Consider the following 14,068-nt stretch of genomic DNA (forward strand, 5'->3'; position numbering starts at 1 on the left):
TGTATTTAAGGCCCCCTCCACTAAAAATGTCTTTTGCTCATTGTTACCTCACTTAAACATTTAACCTTGACAGAAATGAGATGCGTGCAGAGTTAGACAGATTTCACATGTATCTGCTGAAGTGGGACCATGTTTCTGTGCTCAGGTTAAATTAGAGTTTGAGACGTGTATGAAGGGGTACTTTGTGACATCACAACCAGGGGAAAAAAAAAAAATCCTGGTCCAATACCCTACTTACACAAGTGTTTTGTGGAAACCTGAAGCTTCCAGGGCATGTACACATACACTGGACATCTATTGTTCAGCAGACAAACATGTGAACTGAACAGTATTTGCATATTCATATTCATAGTTTTTAAATGAGAGAAATTGACAGGATGTAATTATAAGTTGTTGTTTTTTTTGGATGAAAACCTATACCAGATTCAAATAACTATTAAACTATCAAAAGCAGAGCATTTTTTTAAGTTTAAATATGTGTCTGAGAGGGTTGGGGAGGGGGGGTGGGGGTCCTTTAAACTCAGATTTTGAATTACGTTAATTAGTCATTTCTACACAGACAGGTCCAGCACAATGGCGGATTGTGTCTTGGTTTATCTTTGCATACTGTTGCTCATTCTGCAGGTCAGACGTCCCTCCCCCTCGCCCTGAGTGAGTGGTTTAAAGTTTCTCTTGTCGCGCTCTGATTGGTCAGAAGTTTTTCTGTGGGGGAATAACTTCACAGCTCTGCGCTCCCTGACGCACAGCAGCCCGCAGAGCTCAGGGGGGAGACTGCAGCGGTATTCTCTTATCTTACACACCAGGGTAAGAGGATGCAAAGCTATGGAGTTTGACAGAGATAGAATAATAGTTGTTTTATAAAGATTTAGGACGTCGCAGGTTTGGAATAATTCTTTTTCTGACTTTTTTTTTTTTTTTTTTTAACTTTGCATCACTGATGAAAATGTCTGCTTTGGGGGTTTGGATTAACGCAGTCTGGATTTTACTCATTGCCGTTTTCGATGTGGCTCTTTCAAACTACTCTGAGGACCAGTGCAGCTGGAGAGGCAGGCAAGTATTTCTGATTCTATCCGCGCTGTTTCTGCATTTGACAGAGTGGAAAGATGCCACCAAGAGATGCCGCAGGTGTCAGCTTATTTGCAGTTTGTGTGTTTGTTTTTAGAGTATGCATGTATGAATGCAACATGTCGAGACTTGCCATTAGGGCGCAATTGAAATGTTTGTAGAGCTCTGCTGCGGTAGCGCCTGCGGGCTGTCTGCAGGAGCCACACAGGGTCCAGACAGACAGGAGACTGGAGGATTAATTCTGATACTTGCAGGAAAACACACGTTGTGCATGCAGTTGTCGAAGTGTAGTTTAATCTCAGCTACATGGTTAAACTACATGCAGAGAACTTGATGCATTTTCTGAAGCTTGGACCCTAAAGATTATGTGAAGGGCCCCCGCTTCCACAGAGCTGCCAGTAGGCGGCGCCTTCCCCGAGCAGGTCTTGAAAAGTTCAACTCAAGCTGGAGTTTTAATACTTTTTAAGTCATTTTGTGTTACTACTAAATTCTTATGATAATCCTGCAGTTCATCAGTGCACTTCCACTGATGATGATGATGTTAGAGACTCTTGCCTGGATAAATGATAGTGAAACCTTTATTCAGCTTCATCTCTGCCTCTTCTTTCCTTCTTACAGCGGGTTGTCCCAGCAGCAGGGCAGTGTAGAGCAGATCTCCCTCCACTGCTCAGAGGGCACCCTGGACTGGCTGTATCCCAAAGGGGCCCTGCGCCTCACCCTCTCACCCCGCCTGCCCTCCGTGGCGGTGGGGCCTGGTGGCAGCAGCTCGGGCCTCATCACCGCCTGCGTCAAGCCCTCGGAGCAGTTCCACGGAGCCCAGCTCTACCTGGAGAGAGACGGGGTCCTGGAGCTGCTGGTAGGGGACCGCCTGGAGTCCTCTCCCCCACCGAGGGTCCGCTGCTTCAGCCGCCTGCCTGGGGAGAGGGTGGCCCTGTTCCTGCAAGCTACACCTCACCAAGACATCAGTAGGAGGATCGCCTCCTTCCGCTACGAGCTGAGAGGGGACTGGACTGCTCGCCTGTCACTGGACTCCAACACCATCAGCAGTGAAGGTGAGTCAGTGAGACAGAATGATGTTTTTTTGTTTTGTTTTATTATTTTAATTTGTCTTTTCTAGTTAATGAAACTTCTTTGTTCAGTTGCTGCGTGAAAACCTGAAGTTCACCTTCTTTCTTTATGGATGTCAAATGCAGTGACTTTTTGGTCGCATAAAACTGTAGTCACAACTCTTTTTTTCCTCCTTCCCGGAGAGTTTGCTGGATGCAAGGTTTTACCCGACCACTGATGATATTATACACCATAAAATCCTCCCTGTAGATGATTCATAATTCATAACAGGCCTCTGTGGGCTGGTTGGACTTTCCACAGCCCATGCAGAGTGCAGAGAGGAGGAAGTGGCCAAACTTTCCCGAGAGGCGTGCTGGTTTGGAGTAGGAGACAGGGAGCTGTGGAGTGTGGAGGAGGGGGGGGGGGGGACAAAAGCACAGTATGTGGGGCTTTCTCCAGAGTCCAGAGCCCTTTGAATGGGTGCCGCATGAGTATTCTGGGATTACTGCCGTCGCCTAGGCGACAGGGAGGCCTCTGCCCAGCTGAGATGCTCCCCTCTTTTGTTGAGCTGCCTCTCTGTGGGGAGACTTGTCTGTAGGAGTATACTCCCCCCTACATCTCTCTCTCTCTCCCTCTCTCTCTGTCCCACACACACACACACACACACACACACACACACACACACACACACACACACTGATTAGGTTTGGAAGGGGGTTTGCTGTGGACTAGAGAGGAAGGAATCTCATTTATCAAGAGGTTTTCACTAAGGAGGAGAATGTGTGGGGTGGGCAAGGGGCCTCCAAAGAACCACAAGGAGAACTTTAAAAAATGCCAGGACTTTTTGTCTAGCCACAATTCAGTCAAAGCAGTCAGCTAGAGCTTTGCGGGTTTGGTTTTTATTCTGTTTTTTTTTTTTTTTGTGGTCATCTTTATAGCTAGCTACAAATTTCAGGAAGGTTCACTGTATTTATTTATTTTTTATTTTTAAGAAAATTTGTCAGGCCTTAGGTGAGAGGGAGCACAGACTGTTCTGGGAAGTGGGATTGTGTTCCTTTAAAAATCTTTGAAGTCCTCCCCGACTCCCTCTCCTTGGCCCCTGTCTAGGCTTTGATGAGGTGTGACTGTAGACACCCTAAAAGGCTTTAGGGGGGGAAGTTTCATTCGGCCTTTAAATCGTCTGGGGTGGACGAGCCTAGCACCTTAAAGCTCCACTGGTCCTCCTCTGCCAACTGTAAAAGTAGCAGCTGTCTGTTACAACTCAGTGGTTGGTCTCTCCTTTGTTGCTCGTCTTTGCACAGAGTTTTAGGTCGGGATTCACATCTCACATTCCTGTGCATGTGATCTGGAAATGCAGTCTTTGGTTTCCAGAGGCTCAGTATAAGTATTAGCATATAGGTGTTTTCGAGCAGTTTAGAAAGTTTTGTGAGGTCACCAACTGATTCTCCCTCTCTTTTCTTTCTTTTTCTCTCGCTCCAGATGCCTGCAGACCCTGCAACAACACAGAGATCCTGATGGCTGTTTGCACCAGTGACTTTGGTGAGTTACCTTTTTCAGCCCCTCCCCTCTTGCCTATATAACATGAAAAAAAACGCAAACCAAGAATGAAATCACTGAGAACGCCCCCTACCCTCAAATTCAGACAGGATTAACATATTAAACAAGACCACCAAATGGCAAGAAGTCCTTGCAGCAAAGCTGCAGAAAGTAATGATATCTAGTCAGGATCTACAAATCAGTTGTGTCGAATTGGTGTAAAGGCAGAGCACCCCAGTGCCTGAAAATCCTCTCCTCTCAAAAGTGCAAAGGTTAAAGGTGAAACAGCAGCTCTCTGCTTCCCCCAACACCCACACATACACACACAGAGGAGCCCCTACTGGAGGCGCTGTAGTGGACTAATCCCAACATCACCCCCCCAGAGAAGGAGCAGTGGGCTAATCTGCAGGATCTTTGATTGAGCTGTAATGGGACTGAGGAGAAGTTCAGCTGGTAAAAAAAAAGTCAGAAGGATTAGTGACCAGGCCTGGGTCCTCCAACGGCTTAACCATCAGTTGGTAGCCCACAGTGAACCAGCTGAAATAGGGCAGTTCAACATTTTCAAGATGACAAAAACACAGTAAAGCATCTGACATTAACATAAGTCAAAAGTGTGTATTGTAAAATAACCTGAATGTTTTGCTGATCCACAGTGGTGCGTGGTAACATCCGCTCAGTGATGGAGGACGAGAACCTGCGGGCAGCAGTGATCAAGGTCAGCGCCACCCGGGTGTTTCGTCAGAAGTACGCTCTGTTCACCGGCAACAGTCGCCTGACCAGCAAGGGTGAGATCAGGACTCTGCTGCAGTGTGGCGTCAAACCGGGGCCCGGCAGCTTCCTTTTCACTGGTCGGGTCCACTTTGGTGAGGCCTGGTTGGGCTGTGCCCCCCGCTACAAGGACTTCCAGCGGGCGTACACTATAGCCAAAGCAGCCCAGCAAATCCCCTGTGAACTGCCTGTAGACTGAGTTAAAACTCTGCAGCAGCTTGTCTATCGCACAGAAACAAGGCTATACTCAAAGCCAGGCCAAACTCAGTCCTGTTCCATGTTACGGAAGAAGCCACAATGCGCAACTGTCGGTTGATGTTGCCATGGCGCCACCAATGGATATTCCCAAAGGACTGAGGAGTGAAATGGACTTTCCCAACACCATTTCAGTGCAATATGCACTCACCTGGTCCAAAAGGCCAGGTGGAGTTGTGACATGAGAGACATGGTGGTAATGAAGATTATAAGCGTTTGGCATTGGACAGTTATACAAACAGTGGTGCCATCATGCTGGTTCAGAGAAAATCTTTTGAAAAGCTTTTCATTCGGGATAAATTAAGTTAAGCCATTAATTCAGGCCTATTCAGAAAAACTCAGGAACATTTGTGAAAAGTTCTGCAGAAAGCTTCCTGCCTTTTAGCTGATGTCCTGGTCAGGATGTACTGAGGCTACCTTTTTACCACAGTGATTTTGTTCAGATATGTCTAACCATGGGGCAGTGGGGATTTTTTTTGACTACCCCTGTACTGTGGTCATCCTCAGTGTTACTGTTACTAAGGAGATTATTAAAAATTAAAAAGTCCTCACGAAAGGAAATATAAAAAATATATATATTTGCACTGATTGAGGAAAGGGAATGATCTGGAAAGTGTGATGCTGCAAGCACTGAAAACCAAATAAAAAAAAAAGCAACTATATGTAGCATAGTGGAGCGAGTAAGAATTTAATATATGTACAGACAAAGTGAGCACATACAGTAGTAACACAAAGCTAAGGCTACCTGAGCAGGTTTCACAGTTCGATGTAGTGCTGAAAGCACTTTCACATTCTAGCCAACTCTGAGATTTTGTGTCTGAAAGGAGATGCAGACTCGTTTTTTTTTTTTTTTTTGTAAGATATCACATGTTTCAATTCAGTAGCAAGCAATGTTTCTTCAAAATTGGACTGTATTTGACTTTAAAGACAATTATTTAAAATTATGCTGGTTGAAGGAGTCTTGCCAAAGCAGTTACAAGTTTAGTTGTTGTCAAGTCATTCACTGCTCTCTCCTGATGTTGCTGTATATTGCTAGAAATTAAAGCTAAGAAGCTTTTTTTTGTTTTGTTTTTTTTGGTTTGAAAGTAAAACAAACCAGCTTTTCATTAAACATTCGACAACAGCCATTCATAACCGAAGTCTGGTGTTATCCTGTGCTAGAAAGATGGAGACATGTATAGAAAAAAAAATCCAACTTTTGGTGGAAAAATAAAAGACTACACTGGACAAGGCTCGCTCAAAAGAAACAAAATATGCATTTAATGTATACAATTCTGTTCTGTAAAGTGATGTCATATGTTATGTGCACTATATCAGCAAGGGGAAGGGGTTCATACCAAATTACCATGATATGCTGAAGCGGTATGTCTGAAATGCGTACACTGCCATTTTGCTGTTTGTTGTTTTTCATGTGAATTTATGTGAATATCAATGTGAATGTAAATATGTTAATAAGAAATTCTAGAAACAATGGCATGAGAAACGTCTGTGGAAAAAGAAAAAAAATTGTGTCTCAGTATTGTGGATTATTTTTATGTTTGTCTATGTTATTAAAATATACTGTGAGAAAACACTCATAGATGTTTTTGGATGTATTTATTTTCCTCCTAAAGCCTCTTGCTTATATTCACTTAGATCTGATTCTTGAAGGCTTTTTAATTCAACAGGATCATTTCACGCTCCATAACTCTCTCCCTCAGTACATAAAAATGGTTAAGCTACATTAGAGTATGTGGCTCCAAATGTCTACCATGGTAAACTTTTCTCAGACATAAGTCACTTCAAGTGCCCATGAATCAGATCCCTGAAAGCTCAGAACAAATGGCATGCCGGAGAGGGTGAGAGGGCCTAAAAGGCAGAGAGATTTAGAGAGCGTTTAGGACCCTGAGGGCGTTCGGACAGGGAAGGAGGCAGAAAACAGTGGTTGGAATTCTGTTGTCCTCAGCCTCCCATTTTCAGGATTCAGGAAGCAATAAATTGCCATTAAGGGAGCGGCATGGCAGACTCGGCTGAGCTGAGGTGCCACACAGTCGCTCACTTTATCCTGACCACGTGCACAATCAAACTAAATCTGTTCAGCCATACCCCTTCAGCCTGGAGCAGAAGTTTGTTTCCTACCTCAGGTTGGATTTAATCGACGACATCACATATCTATTATTACCTGTCATGGCTGACTATGGTACATTTTCTGCTTGGAACAGATGAGGGCAGATAATAAACACCCATATCACTGGACCACTATGATAAATTCACCACCTGTTTCGCCTTCTTGCAAAATTCTTCATAAACATGTACTGCACACACCTCGGTGGAATCTCAGATTTACTGCACGCAGTAAAAGAGCAGCTGGGGAATTAACATGGTGTTTCGGTTAAATGGAAAAGAATCACAAAAGCTCGACGTGCTTCCCATGTCTGGCCAGCTATCTCCCATAGAAACCCTGACACTGGTTTGCCACTGCATCAGTAGTTTGTGTGAGTGAACCTCCAACCTCCCCAGCTATTTACTGCCTCAGTGCTCCTTTAAAACATCCCGTAGCTGGGGGCCCCGAGCTGCTCAGCCCTGCAAACAGACACCCCTCTGCCCCCCTCCCTTCCAGTCCATCTGAGGTTACTGCTGCAGGGCTGATAAGCCAAAACAAAGAGCACTCAAATTATACTCCCTCAACTAATACATTATGTGACATTTTGACAAAGCTCAACTTCCTGCATTGTTGTCACTTCTTTGTGACCCCAGCATGAACCCCTAAAAACTGCAGTATGGACGTTTGTGTAGCCACAGTGACACAGTTTGGTTTTGCACTTGCTAAATTAAAGCTATTACAGTTACAATTACACTGAATGCAGTCCAACTGGGAATTATTTTAAATCAACTTTGTCAACAGACATTTTGATCAAGGTCCTGAAAACACAGTTTTGTGATGAAATCCAGCTTCTGATTATATTGCACACTGGCAATGAGACATGCACTCCTTCACTGCTGAGGGATTTTCATTGGCTTTGCAATAAACCCTCCTCCTCTATCCACCCCACTCCTCTCTTTATTATGTCCTGTTGTGTGGCTGAGGTGAGGTATGGACACGGCAAAGCGGGAAACACTCAGGAAAGTGGAAGCCAAAGCGATGGGAGAGTTGTTGGGTGTGGACTTCCGTCAGTCCCTGGGGGAGTTCGAGGGAAGTGGCGAGAGACAAAGCTCCAGAGATGAGAGGGGCAGACGGGGGCAAAGTGCTCCTGGACACTCCCTTGTTGTCCAGCACAACAACACCACACCTAGCACACAGGTCCTGTAATTCCAGCAGCAACTCTCCATTATCGAACTATATAAAGACTCATAAATCAAATGTGCAAAATTAGACTCATATCCAAGCTGATATCAAACGATAACAGTCACAAATCATTAAAACACAATACAAGCCTATTAATATTGTAAGTCCTTTGTTTTGCCATCAGATTTTTATTCTGTTTACCATCAATCAGTCAAATCCAAAAAGAGCTTCTTTCCGTTTTGTGTGTACACAGGAACATCCATTAATTTACTTATATAAACAAGACTAGGTCAAAACTTAGTGTGTGGCTTGGCCACTTATGGTCAAATCCAGATTTTATAATCACAGAGGCATCACATAAATTAAAGATAAAGGCTGTGCTGTAATTTCAGCTATATTTACTGTAACATGATCTCTCACACAGCACACAGCCTCTGTCCACAGTAGTTTAGCTTTTATTTACCAGAACATAAGAGACTTTTATTAGTTGCAGGTCTTTGTTCCTAACGCCCTCTGTTTCATGGTCATCACGGTATTTTAGTACATTTTAGCCTCATTTTGAGTGGCTCCAGTCTGTCGTGTTATAGTTACTGCATTATGTGTTAATACAAACTCAACACCTCCTGTAACCCTTTCAAATTTAAAGCTCTGGCGTTTCAGTGGACAGAAACTCTTTATTTCTTAGCAGCGCTTACATTGCTGTGCTGCAGTAACCATATCGTCTCATTTTCGGTTGCTGGAGTTTTATGTGACATGCTACTCAGATCTGCTGGTTTCGTTAGCATCCTCCGTCTCTCCTGCTGTCTCTGCTCAGCGTGTCTTATGATTGGTTATTTCTCTGCCTCCTTTTGTAATAATGATACATGGAATGAGAGTAATTTGCTGTGATAGAGGTGAAGTTCAGTGAACTGGAAGTGCTCATCCACTTTCCAAGCGACTGCGAAACCAGAGCAGCTTGGTAGACTGCTCATATCAAGAGGTGTACCCCTAAGCCCCCGGCTGGCATCCATACACGGTCCAGTCATACACCAGGTTTATACCCAGTTTGAAAAAAGTCTCCTAACCTACTGACAATGCGCTAAATTGGTAACACTGTAGGCTGTATTATAGAGTCTGTTAGTGCCAGAAACTCCAAGTCAGTGACGTGGCCTTCGACTGACCAATGGTGGAAATATGATCACTCAGGCTACATCCACGTTACTATGTTTTCATCCCTAAACGGCATTTTAAAATGGAAACAATCTCCATTCAGACACCTGTACAGATCCATATCAGAAATGTTCTGCAACACACCTGAAAACACATACATGCAGGATCATTCAGCTACACTGGGCATGTGTGAGACAGTGTAAACAGGAAGCAGATTGTCTACTGTGCAGTAGAAAATCCTAATAATGAGGAACATCAAAGACTATTGTAGCAAGTAAAACGCAGATTTTCACTGCACAACAGTCGCTAGCAAAGACAACAAGGTCAGTAACACTTGTAATTTGTTATTCATGTCACATTCACCACTGGTAATCGAGGCTGACAAGACCCAATCAGGTAGCGACTGTGAGTGTCTCTGTCATTTTTTTCAAAGGTCTCCATTTTTACCCGTGCAGACAATAACATAAGCACGGAGTTTGTAAAACCAGCAAAAGCAGTACTTTAAAACAAAAACGTAGTAGTGTGGGCGTAGCGTCAGTCAGATTATAGTTCTGGCCCAACTGTTGTGGTCCAGCCAAAAATATGTTAATCTCTTTAATTATTTTCATTTCTGTTCTGCAGCCTGATCTCTCTCTCTCACAGCTTCTCACACTTATCCTTCACCTGGCTCTCCCTCTTCTTCATGGCTTCACCATCCGATCTTTCCCACAAGTTGGTCCGCAGCTGCTGGGTGCTGCGCTGTTGTGGAACCAAAACAGTGGTTGCGATGCTCTGAATCTCAAATCTCTCACCTTGTGCCAAAAGACACTCAAGCTTTCTAAATGACTGAATCTCTGTAGCTTTTCTGCTGCTTTCCTTTTCCAGCGATTCCCTCTTGTTGCTGAGTGGCAGGTGAGTAAGAGGTTTGTGTTTGGTAACGGCTTTGACAGTTTACATTCCATCTGTCCCTCCACACTTCATGATGAGACACAACAATCCAAGGTTCCCATGAAATATATAAATCTTATCTTTAGAGCTCTATTTTTAACTTAACTGAGATAAGATAACTACAATAACTTTAAAATAAAAGATAAATGTGAGCGTCTGTTGATTTGGTGTACATGGATTTAGCCCACACTGTAATGTGATTATGTTTAAGGCCACAGAGGGAAGACAATTTCAGGGTGCTTCTGTGCAGCTTCTGCATAAAGTAAGTAAGTGATGAAGAAACAGCTGTGGATTTCATCAGGGTTTATTTTCCAGATAAACAAATGCTGGTAATCCAACTTGCCGCAACCAAACATCGGTAGCCATGCATCCTGCTGCCTCTCCATCAGCCCAGCACCAGCTGAGAGTGAGCATGACGTTCAAGACCACACTTTGGCATCCCAGACTCCCAGCTGACAAATTCTGGTTCCCATAACACTCTCGCACAGCTGGGAGTGATGATTCACGAATGGAAACTGTGAACGTTCAGGTCTGAGAACACGATAACTTGCTATGCACTAATTCTCAGGCCAGGGAAATGCCAGCCATTATCAAACAACGCACTTCGTGCCCTGCTCCTACTTTACCCTCCTCAGTGCAGTCAGTTTTGTGAGGCACAAACTCACACTGGTCTTTCTGTAGAGAGCAGTTTGTGACAACCGATGCGTAAAGAGTAACCTCTATTCACGGAGCAGGGTGACAGAGGGAGAGAAAAACGTGGTCAGCTTGAAAGTGGAGTGGGCAGTTTGGGTGGGTTGAGAGGTCAAGGCAGAATAGAGAACAAGTGTAGAGCGGTGCAAGAGCATGTTTATCTGGCCATGTTATCCCTCTGAAGTACCGAAGGGAGGAGAGCGAGGAGGCTCCTTTGTTCCTCAAGAGCCTGCAGATGGCTGTAATCCCTTCCAAAATGCGCACTGAAAATCAATCAAGACAGGGTGGACATGGTGTATGAGTGTGGAGGCGGGCGACACTTTTCTCAGGGAGGGGGTCCCGCAAAAGAAACACAAGTTGGGTCAAACAAGCGTCTTTGGTGCTTTCCCGCCAAAAAAAAAAGTATTGTAAGGAAAGACAGAAGGAGTGAATTGCGACCCCCTCCAGTGAAGGCCCGCTCGCTACCCCGCCGTTTGAGCTCAACACAGCTGCCCTCCCCTCACAGTATCCTGGGGCTGACATCGCCCGCAGGGGGTACAACCACAAAAACCTCCTAACACTGACATCATACTCTAATAAGGCTACTTAGAGACGTTCACTGTGGCAGGATGAGCTCAATAGAAAAATGTCAACCTCAGAGTGGTTACAGGAAAAGTCAGGGGCTCAACATCGTGTGAAGGATTCATCCTCTGGAGACCAGGAATGTCTGTAGAGTTTTAAAAAAAAAAAATCATAATTCATATAATAATGGTTATGATATTTCAGGCTGGGCCAAAGAGGTGGGTCAAAGGTCAACCAACCAACAAAGAGCCCCAAGGGTTGTGAAAAATTGTAATATTCATAAATATTTGAAAATATTACTGGTCCTCACATGATAATTTCCTACAGGTAATTCTCATCTCTTAGCTGCACTTCTTATAATACAATGGCATAACAATGACTCCTCATGTGGTGATGTCACCCCTCTGGATACTAAACCCCAGACTGAGAGTCTACCCGCTACTGGGTAGCACAGCTGTCTTTGGAAGGGCTCTCCAACCCTGCCAATTAACCACCAGGATTATGGTTTAGTGACAAAACCTGTGTGATTGTCTACACAAAGGGGAGAAACTTCCCTGGCAGATCAGTTTAGTTCTTCTCTCTTGTACCTGTTTTTTTTTTTCATGCCTGTTATCTTTCTCCTTAGAGGAGTCGTTTTGGGTTACCTGCTCAGAGACATATTGCACTGTGCCTATTGTTCGAGATGTTTATTGAGGAAAGTGGTAGGCAGGAACGAAACTGCCACTCACAGTGGTTTTGTTATGTTACTAGTATCTCCTTGCATTTTTCTCCTGCATTTCGCACCTTTGGGCCAAGATTTGTCAACAGATACTCCTGGTGTGCTGTGCTGCCAAATCTGTAAAAAAACGTGACAATATTTTGCACCACGTTCATTGGGAAACTCTTGCAGGTGTTCATTTGTCAGTATTAAAAGACAAATATTTACATGACATAGATTTTTTTTTCAGAAATAATACCTGCTTACTTCCTCACCTCTGCACCCTTGGCCAATCACTGTGTGAGTGTGAGTGAGTGTGAAAGTTTTGGAAAGTTACAGAAATTACTGGACGCAGCGTCCCCAAATTCTTAATGTTGGAAAAGTGTGGGGGCAGAGGGTTTCAGACTATGTTCAACCATCTACCAAACACTTTGGTTGGAGTTTACTGGTTCCATTACTCATTGCCCAAAATATTTTGTTGCCATGTTGCATTCTGGTCTATTGAGGCAACTGGTTGGATTTCTTCTAGCTTATAGTAAAGCTGCTACATTTTAATTCTGTGAGACCTTCACTGAAATTATTAAGTTAAGCATTAACTTTTGGTTTAAAATGATCAAAACAATTTCAAATTGCTTTAAAACTGAATAGTAAATATGTTGATATGATGTTTTTCCCCTATTTTTAGCCAGTTGGGAATAACAAAATTAAAAACCTTAGGGTGTTCCTCCAACCATTAGATAAATACATTTGAATAACTCAGCATAATCCACGGATTAAACTTTCAGTAGTTCTTATAGCAACAATTTTCATGTTAAATGCCATTAACATGTCATTTTCAATGCTTTGTGCACCGTATAGTAAATTCTATTCATCAGTGAAGTATTAGATATCACCAGAAGACAAATATCTGAAAATTTAGCACATATGGCTAAATAGCACCAGAAATAAGGGGGAAAACATGAATATTTGGAAATTAGCTGAAGTGACACTTTAAAAGCGTGGGATAGTGGGATAGTGTGGGGTGTGTGGAATTCTTTAACATTAATGAAATGAAACTTTACATACTAAGTTACATGCTTCTGTCATGGTGGAATGTGACTAAGCAATGCTAAGTGGCTTCTCCGAGCACTTTTCCATGTTGGATCAAGTGAAAAGAAAAAGAAGCAGAGAAACTTGTGGAGCCAGTAATGCATCAGACGTGCTGACAGTCGGGCTGCATGTTTATATTCCAACAAAGTGCACTTGCACATGGTGCATCAGCCCAGCCGCTGTGGCCTGTCTGATGTGTCAGAAGCTCCCGAGCTTTCCTCTCCCTTCGCTCTACGCTCATTCCAGGGGAACATGTGCGCTGGAATTCTCCCCCAATTAAGACAGGGATTAGCCGGGTCCACTGTGGGAACCGGCCGAGTGTGGGAAAGCAGAGGGTCTGTCCCTCTCTCCTTCCCTCACCGGCACTCAGCCTCATTTTCACTCGCTCTTGTTCATCAAACTGCCTCCCTCCCCTGTCTTTCTCACCCTTACTGTAACTCTTCCTCTCCTCTTTTCTCACCCTATATTCCCATCTTTTTTTCCACACTCCATTTTCATCACTTTTTTTTTTTACCTTTAGCAGCTCACTGTTAACCCTCACCCCGAGAATCCATTTTTCATTGTCTCCCCTCTCATCTTTATAATTATGCACACTGATCCCCTTTATTTTTTTTTCTTCTTTTCATTCTTTTTTTCTCCCCTTCTCGTAGCCACCCAGAATCTCCATAGCTTTCAGTCCTAATTCTTCAAGGTTTTCTGAAGTGCACGGTTCTTCTGTGCTCCCCTCTCTTGCCCCTTCCCTCCTCCCTCTTAATGCCTCTCCAGCCTTCATACTGAAAGCTTGTCTGGAGGGAAGCTGGAGACTCTTGCATGAATAGTCTGAGACTGTCAGACTGAAAGAGGGGGCGAAAAGACAGCTCATCAGAAAAGAAAAGACAGGTGTCTCATAAAACAGAGTTACAGACAGTTTGTGTTGGCGCTTTTTCATTCGTTCATTAATATCCAACATAAGAAAAAGGTATTAAACTAATCCTATCACTGGTATATTGCATATGCCACATGCAGCAAGCTAAAAATGT

At 43.7% G+C, this 14,068-nt stretch overlaps 1 protein-coding gene across 1 annotated transcript; it reads left to right on the forward strand.

Annotated features, from left to right (window-relative positions):
- The first annotated feature begins 740 nt into the window (after positions 1-740).
- metrn (meteorin, glial cell differentiation regulator) lies at positions 741-6,248 on the forward strand. Its single transcript, XM_071462944.1, has 4 exons — positions 741-1,050; positions 1,684-2,117; positions 3,592-3,651; positions 4,302-6,248. The coding sequence occupies exons 1-4, from the start codon at positions 938-940 to the stop codon at positions 4,613-4,615; spliced, it is 921 nt and encodes a 306-aa protein (XP_071319045.1). The 5' UTR covers positions 741-937; the 3' UTR covers positions 4,616-6,248.
- The last annotated feature ends 7,820 nt before the right edge of the window (positions 6,249-14,068 follow it).

This window comes from Trachinotus anak, unplaced genomic scaffold (genome assembly GCF_046630095.1).
Source record: "Trachinotus anak isolate AG129_WGS33_773 ecotype Australia unplaced genomic scaffold, CSIRO_AGI_Tana_v1 ptg000025l, whole genome shotgun sequence".
Taxonomy (NCBI): domain Eukaryota; kingdom Metazoa; phylum Chordata; class Actinopteri; order Carangiformes; family Carangidae; genus Trachinotus; species Trachinotus anak.